Source organism: Ascidia mentula, chromosome 2 (genome assembly GCF_947561715.1).
Source record: "Ascidia mentula chromosome 2, kaAscMent1.1, whole genome shotgun sequence".
NCBI classification, from domain to species: Eukaryota; Metazoa; Chordata; class Ascidiacea; order Phlebobranchia; family Ascidiidae; genus Ascidia; species Ascidia mentula.
Genome location: NC_138567.1, coordinates 13,530,479 through 13,545,540, shown reverse-complemented (window position 1 = coordinate 13,545,540; position 15,062 = coordinate 13,530,479). Strand labels below are relative to the sequence as shown.

At 36.6% G+C, this 15,062-nt stretch overlaps 3 protein-coding genes across 3 annotated transcripts; 2 read left to right on the top strand and 1 right to left on the bottom strand.

Annotated features, from left to right (window-relative positions):
• On the top strand, positions 1–3,886 carry LOC145889564 (transcriptional adapter 2-beta-like). Its single transcript, XM_082980543.1, has 9 exons — positions 1–140; positions 283–342; positions 582–825; positions 1,508–1,666; positions 2,171–2,309; positions 2,459–2,610; positions 2,683–2,790; positions 3,080–3,219; positions 3,729–3,886. The coding sequence occupies exons 1-9, from the start codon at positions 30–32 to the stop codon at positions 3,843–3,845; spliced, it is 1,230 nt and encodes a 409-aa protein (XP_082836669.1). The 5' UTR covers positions 1–29; the 3' UTR covers positions 3,846–3,886.
• Positions 3,887–5,627: 1,741 nt separating this feature from the next.
• Positions 5,628–6,128, bottom strand: LOC145890186 (gamma-glutamylcyclotransferase-like). The gene has a single exon (XM_082981216.1). It carries the CDS (start codon positions 6,126–6,128, stop codon positions 5,628–5,630), a length of 501 nt encoding a protein of 166 aa, XP_082837342.1.
• A 2,360-nt stretch (positions 6,129–8,488) lies between these two features.
• LOC145888666 (cysteine desulfurase-like) lies at positions 8,489–13,382 on the top strand. Its single transcript, XM_082979467.1, has 9 exons — positions 8,489–8,692; positions 8,991–9,143; positions 9,385–9,467; positions 9,533–9,641; positions 9,736–9,903; positions 10,015–10,173; positions 10,814–11,003; positions 11,845–12,010; positions 12,687–13,382. Exons 1-9 carry the CDS (start codon positions 8,528–8,530, stop codon positions 12,838–12,840), a joined length of 1,347 nt encoding a protein of 448 aa, XP_082835593.1. The 5' UTR covers positions 8,489–8,527; the 3' UTR covers positions 12,841–13,382.
• The last annotated feature ends 1,680 nt before the right edge of the window (positions 13,383–15,062 follow it).

Below are 15,062 nucleotides of genomic sequence, written 5' to 3'. Positions count from 1 at the left end.
TTTTCACTGTTGGTTACAGCGTCCTTAACATGGGCGATTCTCCAAAATTTATCAAAGTAAATTGCTCCAATTGCAACTCTGACATTTCGCAGCTCTACATAAAGTGTGTCGAATGCCAAAATGTGCGGTTATGTGCGCAGGTTTGTAAAGTTCCCATTTTGCATTGTTTAAGGCCTTTTGTATACACTTTGTCTATTTTTTAAGAAAGCTTGATTAAACTTGGTTAAGGCAGTTGTACATATAATTTACACATGAAATGTGTTTAAAAATGTCTTATTGTAGTGTTTTGCTTCGGGCGTGGAGTTTGATGGACATCAAAGAACGCACAAATACAAGTTTTGCGTGAGTGTTTATATTTATTGTGCATAGCAATGTAGTAGCATGTAAATATATTCAGTTTGTTTAGTTTGTTTTTGATAATCTAAAGTGTAATGTTGTGTGTTACTAAAAGGTATTACTGTAATAATGCCCAACTGGGATTTTTTTGTACTATTTTATTGAATATAACTTCTTGATAAAAATACTCAAACAATTTGTATTTTTTTTGTGAATGGTGGTGATTTAATGATGTTTCTTCTCAGGACAATGGAACATTTTCACTCTTTGAACCTGAATGGTCTGCACTGGAAGAAAAAAGATTGATTGATAGTGTGGAACAATTTGGCTTGGGAAATTGGGAAGATGTGGCTGAAAACATTGGAAGCAAAAGTGCGAAAGAAGTGGAGGAGCATTACATGAATGTGTATATTGACAATCATCTCGGAAGGTTCACTGTACCACATGATATTCCTAATAGGATGACTGACCACACACCATCAATTCATGGTACAGCCTGCTGGGGTTAAAATTGTATAATGTATATATAGTTTTTTGTTTAAGTAGTAAGAAAGACACTAAACACAAAATTGTCAGATTAAAATGCAACCAAATGACAATATTTGTTCAAACCTGTGGTTCTCAAACTTTATCTTTTGTGAAGCACTCTGAAAGAATTGCCGCACGCAATGTGATTACAATTTTTAGTTGTAGAAGGCTGACTTTACTAATTGATTTGCCTCCTGTCTTTCAAAAAACTTTATGTTGAACATGTTATATAATAAACTTAGAAAATTCGACACAATATTGGTATAAATTTCTGGTCTACTTTGCTTACTTTTTGGTTGGTATAAATTGTGCTTTTTTCTCTTTTAAAGTATGTTAATTTGGTTTATATTGAATTGTAGTAAACTCACTTCTCGCCATAAATATAATTTAAACTTCAAATGTACTTTTCTCTGAAAATACTTTTTTCACTTTTACAATCAGGCAATTTTTTTCTTGTGTCTGGGAAAAAGTGTGCTACTTTTAATTATGCAATGCACCACTGGTGGTCACCTCTGGTCTACTTGCTTTGGGTTGGGATTAATTGTGTTCTGTTAGAATATAGATTATATATATATTTATGTATATATGTATTCAAAATTACATTGCTCTTGATTTTATTTCAATATTTCACTTTTTGTTGTAGATTCTGTTCAGCTTCCACAAGTGAATGTCAGTAAAAACCACCAGATGGAGCTGGCTTATATGCCGAACAGAGACGACTTCGAGTACGAATATGACAATGAAGCAGAGAGTTTGGTTAGTTCAATCTTCATGAACCCTGATGATGATGAACTGGACAAAGGTACTTATCATTTATTTAGCTTTGTGCAGCATTTATTTTTTGGGGGGAGTCATGCACTTCTTTCTTTTAGTACCTTTTTCATTTTTATATATCTTTTTAGTACAATATGGATTTACAATGTTCATTCTTTAACTAAACTGACTAAACCAGCACCAGGGGTCAGCAGCATTTTATATGTACTGTATCAGGTTATAAATTTTGCAAAAGTATAAGACTTTACATATCAACATTTTTGTGCGCAATACCATGTAATTGTTCAATTATGATTAATATTATTGACTTGGTATGTTATATATGCCATGATTGCTGTTCCATTGTTCTATTTGAGGTTCCATAACTTTCATTGCAAAATTTTGATACTGTGTATGTGCGTACGTTCCAGGAAGCAAGTCAAACATTGGTTCAAACCTTTGTTATGTCTTAACTCATAGTCATAGTTGGGCGACCTGTTAACAATCCAATAAGCCTGCTGGGATAAAAGTTGAAAGTGCATTTTCGTTTCAGCTTTGAAATTGGCCAAAGTGGAAACGTATCACATGAGACTTAAAGAACGACAGAGAAGGAAAGACATTGCTAGGGAGTACAAACTCGTTGAAAGGTTTTTTGCCACAGAAAATGATGGTGACATGACAAAGTTTGAACGGTTTGTAGATGTGTTCTAAATGATTTGTTACTTTGAGTTTGGGTACTCCATAGTTTTTTCTGTAATGTTAACAATCACAAGTTCAATATACAGAGGATTTAAATGGTGCAAACCTGGGTGGTTCAATCTATTTGCTCTTTTTGTTGCAGAGAAATTCACTCAAACATCAAGTTTTGCTCCCAATTCATGAAAAGTGAACAAATGTGCAAACTCATGGAGGGAATTAGCAAAGAAAGGAAGTTAAAACACAGAATAAAGAAACTAAAAAATTACAGGAAAAATGGGATAACAAAGCTTGATGGTAAGTTGACCACTCACATAGAAATTATATTCCATGTTCAAATGTCCATAAAATTAATGGATTTTATTTCAGGTGGTACAGAATTTGAAGCTGCCTGTTTTAAACGAATCAAGCAGAAAGAAAATGTCCCTAAACCACCTGACCTGAATGAAAACAGTCTGGCACTTAATCTAATCGCTGGTAAGCACATGACCTTCAATCTGCTAACAGTACATTATAAATATGTTGTCTTTGCTATCCTATGAGGTGGGAAAAGCTTGCAGTTAATAACTTATATAAGAAAGCCAAAATATAGTATGCCGGTCTGCCTGCTGCTTTGGGCACAAATTTGTCTTTAAAACTTAGTTAGTTATAGCACTTATGATGAGCACAGTCATGTTTGAAACATTTGCTAAAGATATATTAGCATATTAGCTTTGGCTATTTAAAGCTATTTAAAAAGTTTTACACATAATTTATGTACTTTTAGAAGCAGATGGTGACAATGACTTTGGTTCCTTGTCTTGTCTTCCATATTTCAATTATCTGAGCAACAGTGAAAGAATGCAATGCAATTCTCTCAGCATGACCCCCTCGCAATACCTCACTTCAAAAGCCCTTATCATAAAGGTATGTCCTTAAATACACAGGGAGGCGTGTACTTCAGAGTAAAGCCTGTGTAATTTTGCCTGTTACACTTATTTTATGCCATGATGTGTGAAGGCACATTGGAACAATAGGTTCTTCCATTAGGGGTTTGGTTTTTACACATACTTATGGGCATTTTTAAAAATTTATTTGTTAAAATGTGAATTTTAACTATTTGATTACCACAGAACAGATACACAAATGATTATGACATGGGTGGGCCAAATCTGACCGTTTGGGTCTTTGTATATGAACCGCCAGAGGTTAATGCGAATTGGTTCTATTTAAGATAATTGTTTATACATTTTATCGTCACTATTTTTGCGGCGCTGCATTTACAATATTGATCATTGTAAACAGGTTATTATATTAACTATAGTGTAATACTGTTTGTCCACTTTTGCTCTTGTGATCCATAACAATCCACAGCCCTCCAGTAAATCATTACAGTAACCAAAATAATATAATTGTTGTTATCATGTGTTTTTCAGGATGCCTCATTAAAACACTGTGGTCTCCAAATGAAGCCAAGGTATTCTACTGTTATTGACAAATCCCAGCGACGAAAGATATCTGCCTTTTTACAAGAACAGGGATGGCTGCCTTAACACAATTTCTAACACATGGTGTCTGAAGTCGATTTTTGCCAATCCAGTTTTATTATCAAAATTTTCTATTTATTTTATTTTACTTGCTGCGTGCATTTTTCCAGTGGCTCATTACTGGGTTAGTGTTTAGCTGAGTTCAGAATGATTAGCCGACGTTTATAACATACTGTACAGTTTATAAAGTTAGGTAGGAAACTATGGGCACATATGTGGCTCACTAATTTTGTAGTTTAAAACATAAAGCATTTTCCACAGCACAGAAAAAATTTTAGTCCTGTTTTGAGAACAAACCAAATATGGAAATAGTTCCTCGACTGTCATTAAACACTAGCAACGAATAGTATTTGTTCGGCAGAGCAGGCCAACGAACAATGTCACAAAACAGCGGTTCCACAGCCTACGTGTGTGACGTATGTTATCGCCTCCTAATGTTAGCTTAGTTACGCAGCAGACATCATAAAACTGCACGGAAGAGAAAGGTATTCCAACGTATACCAAAGGGCAATAGTACACAAAAACATAACTGTGTCATCACAAACCAATTGATTATTACAACGGCTTATTATAGTCTGTGATAATCGGCAAACCAAAAGGTACAGCAGCAATAATAACATTACTCTGTACTTTAATAAGACCGGGATGGTTCAGTGAAATCACTTGACGTATCTTCTTTGGGTGATGCCATAACTTTAAACCTATACCTTTGTGGTGACGTTATCTGACGTTTCTAACATTCCTTGACGAAATAAATTTGCGCAAAATACGTTGGTGGTTGATTGTGGCGGAATTAAAAGTAAAAATAAACTTGAACAATAACTAATGAAGTACCACATAGTTTAACCAGGTTATTATGACTGAAACCGATTATTCGGCGGTTCTAATTAATCGCATCACTTATGATGTAACGCGGACCCATTGGTTATACGCTACTGCCAGAAAGTATAGTGCTATGACTTGATTACTGTGTTCCATTATTATCTTAGTTTAATCGTTTTTTACCGGCGATCTGATTTGGCAACGCATACTATAATAAATACTAATTCCATAAATAAACCAATAACGACTTGTCTTGATCGTGTTTTTGAAAAATTTATGAATGTAGTTGGCAATCAAAACGTCGAAACCGTGGCCATCTGTCTGCAGCCCAATAAATAATCAAAATCCGTTTGTTGATGAGCTCCTCATTAACGCAAGGCTACTAAAGCAACGTTTTTTATTGTTTCGCATAAGCCTCGCTGGCAGCTCTCGTACGACTACGAAAAACGCCTCCTATGAGGTCACGCAACAATTATCTCGTTTTCACACGATCACGTTCGCAAAGAATCAAACGTGACTTAATCTGCTCCCAGAAACCTGTGGCCGTATCAAGCTACTTTTTCGCCAAAACTTGTTAAAAGTCCCCATAAAAAGCCTCGAAAATATCTTAGATAAGTCGAGCACAGTCGATTTTTTTTTGTTCCGCACAGTCACAAGTGCTGATATGCCAATTGCACACAATTAAGAAGTCCAAAATAAAAAAAAACGATTATAAGTACTTTATATATAGGCCCACAGAAAGAATCACTACTTATAGCCCTTTTAAGCTAAATGTTATCATCAATATTAAATAGGAATTGGGGGTGCAGCGGTTCAATGGTGTCTGTTTATGCGTCGCCACTGCACTAAACATGGATAGATCACTGCTGATCGGTCGCAAAACGGGTGTTCTGAAACTTTTGTGCCAACCTTTCACACCTCGATTACAAATATGAAAAACACTCAGGTTTTGAGATGTGTTTTTATTTACTCCAAAGCATTTTTCATTCCGTCGGTAATAATTGTGTTGCCATTTGTTGGAAATGACTTTAAAAAGTCCACATACTTCTGCGGTAAATGGTTGCGAACAGCCCCCTGTATTCCCAGCTGCAAATACTGTGGAGATGGAAGTTGGGCATCCACTTCAATAACACATGGCCGTTTAAACAACAAGCAACTGTATGTCTCATTTTCTTGACTCACAATCTCGACAGTGGGTACAGAAAAATCAATGCTAGCCCCTTTTTCTGTGCCTTCCAAATCTTCCAGCTCACTCTTGGCAACTTCCCATATAACGCCCCACAGCTCCTGGCATTCTGCTGGAACGCAGTTGGCACAAGCTCCCTTCCATTCTTCCTTGTAGCCAATGAAAACAAGCTTGTAGTTGGGAAGCTTGCCGATACCTTTAACTTTGGCACTGGGACAGGATTGCAAAACGCGCTTTGGTGACATATTGCTCATATATGCAAAGTAGAAAACGGTGGCCATCTTTCAGGTCACAGCTTGTTGCTGTATACCTAAGTGTATTCTACGGACAAACACAAAATACTGAGCAGAAAACACTTCAACCATATTCGCAATAAGCCCAAAGGCGCCTGACCAAAATATACCAAGTCTGACCAGAATAACCTGGCTCCAATGCCCGGCGCGGTAGAACAAAAAAATGGGTCTAAAAATTAAATAATACTAAAATCAACCCATGCAAGCCACTTCCTATAATGTTGCAAATTAGAAATCTGACCATACAAAAAATGGCCGCTCGATCGGTGTCACATAAAACGTTTGAATTCCACTTGTCTGTTGAGTATTTACGAGCACTTTATTAATAATTATCAAAAACACTCATCAATGCGCCTGTTTGAATGGACCGCTGACATTATTGACCTATATTGGCTGACGCACTTGAACACTGCAACAAGCCAATGCTAAACCAAGTCTTCCGTGCACCACAGGCTATCTCCTATAAAAACAAGTGTGATTTGGATACGTTTATTGTTCGACAATGGCTAGCTGAACAAGATTAGGCTAATAAGCATATATGAAGTTACAAAAAAGGGCTATTTTTTAACAAATTAAATAAGAAACCGATTACCGCACTCCTTTAACCAACAGAGAATGCTATCAATCATTTCGAAATTCGTAAATTTAAGGATGGTAGCAAGCTTAATGTATAAGTAACCGACTTTGCTTCCTTACCTTGTCTTTCATCTTTCAATTATCTGAGCGAAAGAGTGCAATGCAAATCTCTCTGCATGACCCCCTTGCAATACCTCACTTCAAATGTCCTTTTATATACATAGGGAGACTATATGTACTTGAGAGTAAAGCCGAATAAATCGTGTAATTTTGACTGTTGCACTTGTTGTATGTCACGATGTGTGAAGGCACATTGGAACAAATAAGTCATTTTATTAGGTGTTTGGTGTTTACACATATTTATGGGCATTTTGTTGAAATTTCTTTGTTAAAAAGTGAATTTCAACTATTAGATTTCCAAAGATATACAAATGATAATGACATGGGTACACCTAATCTGGCCATTTGGGTCTTTATATTTGACCCGCAAGGAGTCAATGTAAATTGGTGCCATTTGGTGCCATTTAACAGTTAAGTTAATTGTTTATACACACTGTATTTTAACTATCTATTTATTTGCGCTTTATTTACAGTATTTATCATCCTATAAAAACAAGTGTGATTTGCATGCGTTTATTGTGCGACGATGGCTAGCTGAACAAGATTAGGCTAATAAGCATATATGGAGTCATATGGAAGGGCTATTTTTTAAAAAATAAACAGGAAACCGAACACACCCCTTTACCCAACAGAGACCGCCACCCAGCAGACTAAAAATTCGTAAATTTAAAGATGGTAGCGAGGATTAATGTATAAGTAACATGTAACCAAAGTGTTTTACCTACCGCTGAAATCCTTTTTGACAAAAAATAGATTTAAAACACCCCCATTGCCACTTTAAAAACTTTTTTAAAATTCTATGGTCATTGTTTTTTATTTCTACCACGTGATATTTTTGTTCGTTTGCATGTCATGTTGTTTTTGTGCTTGTCAATGGTTCGCTTTCTGAAAATATCGTCTGGTATTTATTGGAACTTTGCACGATGTCATTGCAACTATTCGTAGTTCCGACTTCGCGTCATCAATGGGTTTCACGTCAAAATGCTGCAGGTAAAGATTAACTGAAAAAATGCATCGGTTTACAAAAGGAGTTATTTAACAAAACGCGTGAGCGCCGCGGTAATTTCGTTAGTGGGAAAATTTTTTTGTGATTGGTACTTACTATTCCGAACATAAATGCCAAAGCTATTATGCTCATTGAGCTGACTTTCGAACACAACTGCGTTCATCATTAGTGGTAATTCAGATTGAGTTGCAGCAAGACGCGCGCATGCGCAGTTATGATCAGATTAATTCACTCCCAAGTTTTTCGCATTTAGGTAGGCTACCTACATTTTTCGATAATTTCTGCTTTACCTAAACGTATGCAAACACATTGATGATGCATCAATGCTTTTTTTGGTTTGATTTTGTGTGTGTTAACTTTTTTACTGCTTTCGTTACCTTCCACCACAACAATCACGATTTCTTCTTTCTCAACATGTATTCCTTCAGAATTTAATTTAATTCATCCACTTTCTCCAGACAGCGTTTTCACAACCGCTTTTGGTTCTTAGCTGGTCGGTTCTCGTTAATTTTGTGCAAAAATTACATTAAATTGTATTTGGTAATGAGACGAGAAAAATATATTGAATTGATGCAAAGTTGGAACCATGAATGGGCAACTTTTTTGTTAAATTAATTTTCAATTAATGGTGATTGCGGATAGTCTTTTTGCAGATTTAACGTTACATAACAAAATTTATAGCACAATGACAAAGTTGCTTAAGAATGCATGCAGCTTTTTAAATCGAAATTGTCGAGACTGGACAATTCCCTCAGTGAGAAATAATAGCAAGAGTGTTGCTCAAGCAACGATCGACAAGGGACATACAGAATGGAATGAAAACATCAGACCCATATATTTGGATGCACAGGTTTAAATATCTACCCTTGCTACAATTTAAGTTTAAATGAGATAATAACAAATAAACTACCATCTATAGAGCATCAATTGTGCTGCAATGGTTAAATCATTTTTAAATGCTCCAGTTAAATACTGAAATTCAGGTATTGGTTATATCCTTGTAGTTGTAGCCATATTGGAATGTAGTTTACGGTTTGGAACATTTGTTGCATTGGAAAAACTTTGCCAACCTATTGTGGGTTTCAACATTTATTTACATAATTTCCTTTCTTTTGGACAAATCCCAGAACTCTGAATGATTGTTTTAGGCCACCACACCGATGGACCCTAGAGTTCTTGACAAAATGTTACCGTATCTTGTAAGTTATTATGGAAACCCACACAGCAGAACACATGCTTATGGCTGGCAAGCAGAACATGCCATGGATGTTGCTAGAGAACAAGTTGCAAGTTTAGTAAAGGTGCCATTGACGTTACATTTTTATGTGGTATTACATTCTTATTTGTATGTTTTGTTGGCTGACCTCTTTCATTGCATAGGAAATAATTGCAGTAAGGCATTATTTCAATAACTGGTATCCTTTTCTTGTGCAGCTTTGTGTTTAATGTGTATCATGGGCAATTACGTTAATCCATTAGGTTGTCTTTTTAGGCACTCACACTGCAAAAAAATCATAAACAAAGTGAATTTTATAATTGCAGGCTGATTCACGAGAAATTATTTTTACAAGTGGTGCTACAGAGTCTAACAATCTGGCAGTGAAAGGGGTGTCAAGATTTTATGCGTAAGATATTAACATTCTACATAAGCCACATGGGCAAAAGCACCACTAACATTGTTAAAATGCAGATCAAGAAAGCGCCATATCATTACATCACAAATTGAACACAAATGTGTCCTTGATTCATGCAGAGCTATGGAAAACGAGGGATTTAAAGTCACATATCTTCCTGTCAAGGTCTGTTTAAAGCTGTTGACCAAATTTAAACGTGGACAGCTTTTGTTTTTGGGGCAAGAAAGCAATGAAATGGTAATGTGTTTTGCATTAACAGAGCAATGGATTGATTGACCTCAAAGACTTGGAAAACGCCTTTCAAGATGATACATCTTTAGTTTCAATAATGTTTGTCAACAATGAGATAGGCGTAAAACAACGAATTGCTGATATCGGGGCAATGTGCAGAGAAAGGAAAGTGTTTCTACATACTGATGCTGCACAGGTGAGCCTGCACAGTGTACACAATATTGGGGGTGAAATTGCCTCATGGCTAGTGAAACAATGCTTAGCATACAAAACAGTTTTTTAAACTGTAACCATTACAATGTTTCAGGCCGTTGGCAAAATTCCAATAGATGTAAATGAAATGAAGATAGACCTGATGTCGATCAGCGGACACAAAATCTATGGACCTAAAGGAATTGGTGCATTGTATGTCAGACGAAGACCTCGAGTCCGATTGGAACCTTTGCAGAGCGGTGGAGGACAAGAGGTGATAAAAAGGACATGAATTTTAATGTGAAAAGAACAACTGGGAAAACCAAGAGTGCTGAATAAAATAAATATGATAGGAGATGAAAAGTAGGAATTGAAACAAACATGTCTGATTAGATGTTTGGCACTCAATTATAAACTATTTTTTTCATGTAGTTTGCAATCTGTTACACAGAGTGTTTATGTGCATTTTCTTACCAAAGCCTGGGTCATGCTTGCTAGCCATTTCTAGTCTGTGGTTACTTGTGCCAGTAATGCCCAAATATGAAGAAAAACGTGTAAAAAACATCCTATTTTAATGTATAATGTATTAAAATCCAAACACAGCGATCTTCAGACAGCTCAGATCGACTTATTTAGAGAAAAATATATTTCGCCTAAAACGGCATCATCAGTTTCTCCATTTACCAAAACTTATTCAAATAGAGCGCACTTGATCCAGATTTGATTTACTAATCACCTATTTTAATGTTTTATTTTTATTTTAACATTTGCTGTATAGTGACAAAGCTGTGTGACGGCATGACAATGAATATGTTTACTGCTAAAAGAGCCCCTTTTGTACATCAGCAACATGTCTGTGACCTTCACCAACATAATTCGTTTACATAAACCGATAAATGTAATTTTGAATGCAGAGAGGATTGCGGAGTGGAACGGCACCAGCACCCTTGATAATTGGATTGGGAGAAGCATGTAGAATATGTGAAAATGACATGGAGTTTGACAGAGTGCACATCGACCATCTATCACATCGATTAAGGGACAAAATCCAAAGTGCTCTTTCTGGGGTCATATGGAACGGTGATGATGACTCTACTTACCCAGGTTAGTATTCAATGGTCTGTAGGGGCGAAGTTTGTTGGCTTCAATTTCCTATCTCTGATATTCTATGTTATATCTACATTTGCAGATCACATAAAAAATCCAAACAGTTCTCCTTTCTCAGACTGTCTGTTTCCTTTTTTTGGGATTTGTTGTTCTGTAGAATTGGATTTTTCCAAGTTCTTTAAAAACCATTCTTCCTGTAGTCTTCCATGTTTTGCACTGCAAGCCACACTTTTAGTTTATCAAAGTACTTTCAAGCTGCAATACAGAAATTTTTTAACTTACCCTGATCTCAAATACAAGAGGAAATGACTTCAGGAATCAGCCTGAGTAGTATGTTATTGTTCAACGGATCTGTCTTTTAGTGTATCATGTATTCAGAGAACCCAGAAAAGAGTAACAAAAAATCAGTGTTAGCAGCGGCAGTTCTAGAAAAAATTTAAGGGAGATGTTCGGTTTCGGTACCTAATTAATGAAACCGTTAGCATGCAAATTCAGCTTTAAAAAACAGGTAGCACATTATAATAGTTGGGAGAAATATCGAACAACTTCCGTGAAACACAAGACCTTTTAGTTGGTGTTTGTGCATGTTCTGACACCAAAACACACCCCCTAGATCCCCACTGAGTGTCAGTATATGAGGTCTTTTTTCAAAATAGAATCTATTTGAATATGACAGTAACCGATGATGCCAATAGGTAAAATTAATATTTCTGTTTGATAAAAGATGACATATATTGACGCTGATCATATGTTACTCTTGTTTAGTTTCCGAAACTGATCAAAATTATTGCATAATCTAATCATGCACAGCAAAGTCTTCCATTTTCTCTTTGTTTAGGTTGCATCAACCTCTCATTTTCTCACATTGAAGGTGAAAGTTTGTTGATGGCATTAAAGCAAGTTGCACTTTCATCGGGCAGTGCCTGCACTTCAGCATCACTCGAACCTTCTTATGTGTTAAGAGCAATTGGATCAGATGATGTCCTTGCCCACTCATCTATCAGGTCGGTCGTCATAATGCAAACGCCCTTTATATGCGCAAAAGAGCCATAATAATCAATGAGAGCTGCAGACAGGGTGTATACACGCACTGTTTCGACCTGTAAGGTCTCATCAGTGCAGCTGTTGATGTGGCACTGTGCTAGCTGGTAGACTAGCAGGCACACAGATTTCCACTTTGTGGTACCTTTCGGACAATCGTCGATATGTTGGGTACCAAACTAGGTATCAATCAACACAGACGAACCACGTGGAGCGCACTATGGCCAAAACAACTGTTAGGGACCCAATAGCGCTATCGGCTCGGCTTTCACCCAAATCATATTATATGCGCAAAAGAGCCATAATAATCAATGAGAGCTGCATGTATACACCCTGTCTGCAGCTCTCATTGATTATTATGGCTCTTTTGCGCATATAATATGATTTGGACATATCGTAGTTACATGGAATATTGTTGGTAGCTTTAACAAAGCATGATTGATTTTACTTTACCTTTCATCATAAGCTTGTTGATTTAATTTTTTGATAAGGATAGCAGTGGAAAACAATAGTTAATTTACCACTTATTAAAAGATACTGTGGCAAAAATGGTCAACTCAAAACATGAAGTCTTACCATAACTAGAAAAATGTATCACGATATTCCTGCTTAGCTAAATTCTTATTGTTTTTTATTCAGATTTGGCATCGGGCGTTTTACCACAGAGGAAGAAGTGGACTTCACAGTTGATCGCGTGATCGACGAAGTTAACAAACTGAGAGCTATAAGTCCACTCTGGGAGATGGAACAGGAGGGAATCGATCTCTCCAAGATCCAGTGGACACAGCACTGATCACATGACTGTAATTAAACTGATATTCCACGAAAAAGTCCAGTGCCAAGTTTGTAAAGAAGAGTGTGTCACGTATTTACTACACAAATATTCATGGCTAAATGCTGGATGACAATTGATGTTGCAGAAACCATACTGTTTCTGGAAATGTTGGCTACCTTTAAATTCTTTTGATGGTATAGGGTTAAAGGCGGTGGTACTACCTCAATTCATTACACAATTGATTCTATATTGCAAACCATTATGCTTTGGATCAAGTTTTGACCTAATTAGCTGAATGCTTGACTGCAATAGCACAGTGTTATAGCAGAAGCCTGCATAACTTTTTTAGCTATAGCAGACCCTAATGTTACTTTCGAAAAAACTATTAAACTGTACTGAATTTAAATGTTCGTTATTATTTAGGCCTACAAATCCCAGTTGAACAACTGATGTTTATTGTCAGAGCTTTATTGCTGAGCTTATTTTGTGGGGTAACAAATTCACTGGCGTATCTTGTTGTACCATTGCTTCTTGTAATTTTTGGTCAATTAAATTCATTCGAATAATTTTGTTGAGTACATTGGCGTATCCAGGAAAAAGAGGGTTCAATATTTGTTCGAGTATTTCCTGTTTTTGTTTTTACTATAATAATTCGATAAAATGATATATCAGTTGTACCAGAGCTGACGACGCACATCCTTATATGTGCTGTGTTCGAATGAAGTGAGGTTCACGTTGTGTTACGTTTCCAAACAAAACAAGTGCGTCAGATAAACAACATATTTGTTGCACTTGCTTTTATTTTAAAGGAAAGGGCTCGACTTGATTTTACGAAGAATCGTATAAAGAACTTAATTGTAGGCTACACCATATTCAGCACACAAAAATTGGCACGCGACTTTATATTCTGCAACAAAAAAAGAGAGCCATTTGTTAGCAAATAATAGACAAGTCACAATGACAGACGATTGTAATGTTTTTTTTGCCAACAACACAACGTAGTACCCGCAAGGTAAATTTGCAAACAAAAAATACCATGAGGGATAAGCAATTCCGAACTGCCCACCAAACAGTCACGACTGACCACATTTTTTGTTGGCAATGCAAAGCCTCGCTGTTGAAAAGAACGTCCGAACAGCTGTGGCCAGACAACAGTCAACTCCAACTCTGACCCATTCCATGTTGGCGTGCTGATTATTGAATAGCCGTTGGTTGGCGGACAGCACCAAGCTTGCTCTCGTTTAGCGTGTGGGTGCCGACAAAGTGCTTCAGTGTTTTTTTTTGTAGATGCAAAACCTTTCGCAATGAAAGAAACTTTTGTACATTACTGCAATTTCGAGCGGACTCTGATGACGATGACCTCAGGCAGCATCTGGAAATGGGAGCTTAATGCCATGTATACCAGTGGTTTAATACAAAATGAATTAGTGAATATTATTAGGGAAATGCTCAGGTCTGTAATCGTTGTTGAGGGGAAATACAATGCAGGTTTTTTTCGGTATTGGCAGATCAGATGAGGTCACTTGTATCTCCGACAACGAGCAAATGTTTATTAGTGCCCTGTATGTGGACGATACAGCCGATGTTCCCATTCTGAGAGATGACTTTTTAGGCTTTGTCAACGTTACAGATTTGACAGCCCGAGATCTTAGAAACACCATTCTCCAGCCACTGGCTTCTTGGCGCGTTGATTTAGGTGCATTAAGAGGTCAAGATTATGATGGGGAAGCATCTATATCTGGTGCTATGAATGGTGTCCAGGCGTTTATACGTAGGTGTACATACCAGATAATTAGAATATCGGTCTTTTTTTGCGAGAGTATTTTTTTTCCTTAACACATAAAATTTCACAAGCGTTGATCCGACTGGGGTTTGATTTGCATGCAAGCCAACAATGTTTTTTTTTACCAACTGTGCTGCAAATTCTTTTTCGTCGCCAATTACTTTCTACGTGTGCATTAACTTATTTAAGTTTGCTATAGTTACCATGGTTGTGGAATTGCAAAAGTAATTATTGACTTCGACTCGTTTGGTTTGTGAGAGTTTCATCAACTAGACTATGATCGCGGCTTTGACGTCACAAATATTTTGATTTGACTGAATACCCAAAGGCAATTATTAGGATTTAAATTCAGAGTAATTTTGTTTTGCAACATCCTTACTTTCATGTTAGCCAAAACAGGTGGGACGCCCCTGATTTAATCTCTGAGCTGCATACAGATGGCCACTGTTTTTATCAG

Coding starts and splice junctions, on each gene's coding strand:
- LOC145889564 (XM_082980543.1), top strand. CDS start 30: ATGGGCGATTCTCCAAAATTTATCAAAGTAAATTGCTCCAATTGCAAC. Junction 343..581: donor CGCACAAATACAAGTTTTGC/GTGAGTGTTTAT, acceptor GTTTCTTCTCAG/GACAATGGAACATTTTCACT. Junction 3,220..3,728: donor CAAAAGCCCTTATCATAAAG/GTATGTCCTTAA, acceptor TGTGTTTTTCAG/GATGCCTCATTAAAACACTG.
- LOC145890186 (XM_082981216.1), bottom strand. CDS start 6,128: ATGGCCACCGTTTTCTACTTTGCATATATGAGCAATATGTCACCAAAG.
- LOC145888666 (XM_082979467.1), top strand. CDS start 8,528: ATGACAAAGTTGCTTAAGAATGCATGCAGCTTTTTAAATCGAAATTGT. Junction 9,144..9,384: donor AAGTTGCAAGTTTAGTAAAG/GTGCCATTGACG, acceptor TTATAATTGCAG/GCTGATTCACGAGAAATTAT. Junction 9,642..9,735: donor TCACATATCTTCCTGTCAAG/GTCTGTTTAAAG, acceptor TTGCATTAACAG/AGCAATGGATTGATTGACCT.